The sequence below is a fragment of the Phalaenopsis equestris genome, unplaced genomic scaffold (genome assembly GCF_001263595.1).
Source record: "Phalaenopsis equestris unplaced genomic scaffold, ASM126359v1 Scaffold000365, whole genome shotgun sequence".
Lineage (NCBI taxonomy): Eukaryota > Viridiplantae > Streptophyta > Magnoliopsida > Asparagales > Orchidaceae > Phalaenopsis > Phalaenopsis equestris.
Window position 1 is genome coordinate 45603 of NW_018164807.1, and position 6347 is coordinate 51949.

General features: G+C 32.3%; 1 protein-coding gene across 1 annotated transcript in view; it reads left to right on the plus strand.

Annotated features, from left to right (window-relative positions):
- The window catches only part of LOC110026356 (30S ribosomal protein S1 homolog), a gene marked incomplete at its 5' end in the record, with an annotated part of 23684 nt that extends 17552 nt beyond the window's left edge, over window positions 1-6132 (plus strand). The window contains 1 exon segment of the mRNA XM_020727254.1: window positions 5868-6132. Within this exon segment, the coding sequence (XP_020582913.1) occupies window positions 5868-5951 (84 nt within the window).
- Window positions 6133-6347: the final 215 nt, after the last annotated feature.

Consider the following 6347-nt stretch of genomic DNA (forward strand, 5'->3'; position numbering starts at 1 on the left):
ATTCTTATTGTCGTATTGAATTTTTAAAATGAGGCGGGGCCCCTTTCTAAAGTTCTAAGATAGTCAAAGGGAGATCCCTAAGGCTAGATCCTAAATCCTAAGAGGAAAACTAGACCTCGCTAAAAATGAGGTCAACAATATGCTTTTGCTATTGGTATTTTTATGAATGCTATGATGTGTATTAGATTTGGCGAAGCAGTGAGAATTGTATGCAGGTCTATGAGTTATGCAATCAAATAATATCAGGATATGATCAGATAGATTTTTAGTTATTTGAGAGGCATTGTAGATTATACTCTATGATTAGGTTGTTTGACTTGAAGCTACATGAAATGTTGATGCTAACATGATTGGAGATATTGATGGTAGGAAAGTACTTTTGGTGATATTTACACTTCAGGTGGCATGAAAATTAGTTATGTATAACTGAAAATAAATAAATATATATTCAATAATAATGATAATAACAAATCAAATAGACGCTCAGATAAGCATCTTTTCAGTTACAGCATAAGAGACGTATCCCTCATTCACACCAATTGCACCTATTGAATCTGACGAGCGAGCAAGTGAAGCAGAGAGGGTGTGAGAAACCGTGGAAAAAGAATAAAATAAGTAGAAGGAGGTAAAGTAGGAGAAGGTGGAGAGAAGGGTACAACTTACCTTGTCGTGTAAGTCGGTGACGTCGTGAACTGGAAGCAGTTGGAGGATTTTTGTGCTTTAGTTATTCTAAAAAGGGGGAGGTTGTGGTTTAGTATGTGATTACCTTGCGAATCATTGGAGGAAGAAGAAGGCAGAGGCAAGGAAGGTGTGCAGTATTGTGCCTTAGCTGTGTAAAAGAGAAGGAAGAAGAGGCTATAGCGGCGAATGATTGTGGGTTGAGTCACAACCAAAGGCAGAGGAGGAAAAAGAGCAACGTTGTGCTCGCATGTGGTGGAAGAAGAAGTCGTCATGTGGAAGAACAAGAAGAAGAGGAAGGGAAGGCGCCCTTGAGGTGCTAGGTTGGAGGATGGACCGAGGGTATTAAAAGTATTTTTTTTTTAGTTTATTTAATTATATATAATGATATAAATTTGTGTGTGTGTGTGTATGAATATGAGTTTAATTAAATATTGTGTTAATCAAAAGTCATTTGAATAGGATAGAAGCTATTAAGTCCCAATTGGAAGGTGTGAGGTGATGTGAACTTCCATTATGAGTGAAGAGGAAGAGTCATAGGAGTGAAGTGGAGAACCAAAGCTAACGAAACCTTAATTTGTGTTTAATTTGTGTGCTAAGGGATTTTGACGAGGAAGCTAAGACAGAGGAAGGAGAGAAAATTCAGGTATAAAGTTTGATTTGTAATAATTAATTGTTATTTTCCTCATAAATGAATGTTTAAATGAAATAAAGAAATTTAAATCTAAAATTGAGTTAGCATAATAAATAGTTAATTAAATAGATAAGTGATGAAAATTGTTAAGAATTATAATAGGAAATAATTTATTCCTAGGAGAAGTTATGAGGAATAAATTATTTCCTAAATATAAGGAGATATTTCCTTTTATATTTTATATTTATTTCTTTTGATTAGTAATTATTTTTTATTTTATTTTATGTTATTTCCTATATCTCATAATAATTAATATAAATTAATTATTCGAGATATCAGGTGATATATCTTTCCTTTCATATCATTTCATTTTTATTAATTTTTCCTATTATAGGATTCCTGTAAGGGTTATTTATACACCCGTTCATATTAATGAAATAATCAAGCATTCCGCATTATTCTCAATTTCAACATGATATCAGAGCCAAATTTTTTCCCTAACCTCGGTAGTTATTGGAGGACTTTTAAAGCTCCCTTCTCGCCAGCCTTCTTGCAGGAGGGGAGGAACTATTTCTTTGCCTTGATTCTCGCTCGTCTACTCGTTGTCTCATTGTTTATTTGCCTACGTCGTCTTCGTTTTACTTCGTCTTCCTCTTCGACTCGGCCAGTCTTGGCAGAGCATCTCCTTCATTCAAACTCCACCCGTTGTGGCTTCCGCCCTTTACATGGCATCAGATCTCCTTCGCTAGCCATCGCTGCTTCTGTAACGAACAAAATTAGAGGGTGTCGTCGTCGATGGTTTGGTCAGACTAAATGTCGATCATCTGATGATTTGATTAGTAGAGTAGATGTTTTAGATTTGACTTATTTTAAGAAAGATAGAGGTAGACCTAGGAAGACTTATGCTTATTGTTTAAAAAATAATCTTAATTTATTAGGATTAAATGAAAATATGACACTAAATAGGATGCAATGAAGAAAAAGGGTTCATTTAGCCGACCCCACTTAGTGGGGTTAAGGCTTTGTTATTGTTCATGTAGCCGACCCCACTTAATATTATAAATTTTTGTGTGTAAATATAAGTTTAATTAAATAATGTGTTAATAGAAAGTTAGTTGAACACGATAGAAGCTATTAAGTCCTGATTGGAAGGCGTTTGGTGATGCGAACATCCATTACGAAGAGTCGTAGGCGTGAAGTGGAGAACCAAAGCCTAACGAAACCCTAATTTGTGAGTTAAGGGATTTTGATGAGGAAGCTAAGACAGAGGAATGAGAGGAATTTCAAGTATAAAGTTTGATTTCTAATAATTCATTTTTATTTTCTTAAGTAATGAATGTTGAAATGAAATAAAGAACTTCAAATTTAAAATTGATCTAGAATAATAAACACTTAATTAAATAGATAAATGATTAAAATAATAATTGAGAGCTTATAATTAATATGAAAGAAGATTAGCCCTGAAAGGAAATGAAAATATTTATTTACTCTTTTCTTTTACTACGCAGCTGTTTATTTTATTGTTTACTGCAATTTTTATAAAATATTTTAAAATAAAAATTGTTATTATTTAGAGCCATTTGCCTACTGAGTCATACAACTCAACCCGTAATTTGTTAACATTTTTTAGGAAAGCCAGTTATAGATTAAATAGACCCCAAAGATTTTGTGTATAGACATCATGGAACGCAATATGATAGATATTATAGTTCAGCTTTGTTATTATGTTAGATATAAAAGTTTAAATATGAATTAAGTGTTGTAAAGGAAAAAGGTTTTATGAATTAAATTAAATCTTTTGTAGTTTGGTGGATTTTATGTAATATTGAAATGAAATTGATAGATAGGTTTTCTAGGTTGTGACAAGTTGGGGTTAAAGCTTCAAAAGATAGTTATTTTTTCACTTATTGAGCTGGAATATGTTTTTTTAAAATCGAGGTATGCATAGAATTTAAGTATTTGGTCAAAGAGTGGGAAGAGTGTGATGTAATGTGATAGTCAGAATGCTCTGCATTTAGCGAAGAATCTAGTTTATCAGGCCAAGATTAAACACTTTAGAGTACGCTATAACTAACTCAATTTGGTTTTGGAGGATATGTTATTTTAATGTTTAAAAAGAGTATTGGGGGCTTGAATACAACTGATATGTTGATGAAGGGAAACTGAAGTTGTATGCAATTTTTGTCAGAAATCCCTTTGATTAGGCGTCATCATTGTTGCAATGGAGTGTAATGATTAATTTATCTCCAACTGGGAGATTGTTAAGTTGCGGACCTTATTCGACTTCCATGTGGAAGGGGATCTTAGAGCCTCCCTCTGTTCAAGGGGAGACCTCTTGAAAAACATCTAATATTTGTGAAGCATTTTTATTAAGTTTGTTTTGAAGATTTTATTATATTTTTTGGCCGCCCTAATCCTTTCATTATAAATGGGAACGTCATCATTATGGGATATATCTAAAGAGATACGGGTTGTGAAACTCTTTCATTATGAAATTGATAACTGCGCCAATAGGACAGCCATCCATTAGGTGGACCTCTGTAATATTCTTGATATTTGGTGCATCCGTCTTCTTTTTATTTTTTGTCTTAGCTACCATTAAATTAAGCAACTAATCCTTCTATTCTCTTTCTATTTTTCTATCTACAAACATAACCCATAATTTTCTCCATTCAGGGTTAATTCAAGGAAAAAATTAGGCAAATTGATCGCGCAAATTTTGGAGAGAGACAGAAATATCTAGAAGCACACTCTTATTGAAAGACTATACTTAATTCAGGAACTTTGTACTTGACTAATCAGTAGACGTTTTAGTGTAATATTGATCAACTTTTTGCTCCCAATGTCTAACTGGTTGCCACAAGCGCAAGCATCAATTTTACATTTTCTGTAAGATGACATTCTAGAAGCAACAAACAACTTAAATCAAACAATTCTAAATATTATAAACTACTTTATGAAACCTACAGTTGGTTTATGATAAAATAATGCTGACTGATTATTAAAAGGTTAAAGTGACTGAGGTAATTATATTTGCTTTTGTTCCAAAAATATGAACCCCATTCTTTTTTGTTAAAATTTTCAATATTCCATGCAGTATAACTGGTGTACGTCTTGGACGTCAAGGCTTGGAGAAGAGGGTGGTTTCACAAGACTTGGAGTTGTGGCTCTCTAGTGTAATAAATCAACCTCTGACAAGCTCTTCCACTTTCCTCTCGAACAAGAAGAACATCATATGGCTAACATCTTTCTATTCTTCTTTTTCCTCGTCAGGTGCCAGCAAAAGACAAACAGTTCACGCTTCTTGCACGAGCTGGAAGACAGGTTAGTCCTTTATTCTTTTGTTGTAGAGCTTTTAATTCAACCTTCCATTTACAAACGTCATAAAAGATCAACTGCCCGCAATTTATATTTTAGAGTTATTTACATACATACCTCATAATTCTCTTATATTTACATATCTAACCCTAAAAGTTTTATATTTACATTTATAACAACTATTTAACATTACATCGAATATATCATTTTTATTAACTTTTATTATAGATAAAATACACCTTTCCATTTAACACGAAAGTGTTGGTAAGTTTAATTATGAAACTTTAGATTTTTTATTTGTAAATACATAAGAATTATATGGTTTTTTCCTATATTTTATTGCTTTTGAAAAATAGTTTTAATGGGATGGAAGTAAGGGTGAGTCTAACAACGAGGTTGGGTTTTGTTTGTTTGTTGTGTTAACTCTTGGGCGGAAAACAAATGAGAGCTAAGTTTGATGATAAGGTGAAAATTCTCATTTATTTTCAGCTCGTTCATTATCAAGTTGATCACGAGCTAAACAAGAACAAAATACCATTTTTTTATTTATAGGTCATGAAAGAAGTTTTGAGGTTTTTGTGGTACAATAAAAGCTTTTAATTATCGCAGATATATAAAATCTTAAGGGTACATTCAATGATTCTTTTAAGGAAGATTTACACAGATACCACTCAATTCATGTGTCACTTTTTATATGTTAAAATGGTGGTATTGTGATGTGATATGAAAGATTTGGATGGTATAAATGTACAAATTAAAATATAGGTATTAGATATGTAAATTCATAGGATTTGCGTGGTATATGTGTCACTACCTAGCCCGAGGACTTGAAATTTTGTAAGGCGAGAATTAACAGTCGGGCAGTAAAATTAAAATTTCTATTAATTCTAATCCCAAAAAAATGATGAAGTCCTCGTCAAAAGGTTTTGACATTAAAGAACCACCAGCTGCAGCATCTATAATTGATCTAAGTGATCTCACTAATCCATTAAAAAAGTTTGAATTATCAACCAATCTGGTAACCAATGATGAGGGCATTTCCTAAGAAGATCTTTATAACCCTAAAGTCAATGATTGCAGCACTCATGGAAGTGGAGATTCAGCCTATGTATTTTTTTATTTTTTTAAAAAAAATTATGCAACTTTTAATGCAAAGTACCAATTTTTCAAAAGGAATTATAGAACAGTGTTTTTGCTAATTTTCTTACTGAAGATTTTCTTCCCTTTACGTCCCCAGGTTCAGGAAGTATATTTGACAACCACACTCGATCCAGAAGGCATTAAGAAGGCTGTGCAATGTGTACTGCGAAGGGTCCCCTAAACTTACAGGATTTGATAGTTTATCATAATTGAATCTTATGGTTATTATGCTTTTAATTCAAACTATATTATCAGCAATATATCACTGATTATTTGTAGATGGTGAATAAACCAGTTGAGTTGAAAATTATTCAATTGAAGTTTGCTCTTTTTAGTTGGTATAAGTTCAAGCTGAGCACGAATATGGCTAGACTTTTAAAATCACATTTGAATTAATTTATTTGATTTCTTAGTTGGTTTTGAGTTTTAATTGAGCTTTAATTAAGCATTTATTAGCTTAACAACTAATTACATATAAGGTTTGTACTTACTCAAATGTATTTTATTCTGAATTGATATTGTTGAAGTATTTTTCTCAAACTCTCACAGAACTTGCGATTCTTTATGTATATTTGGG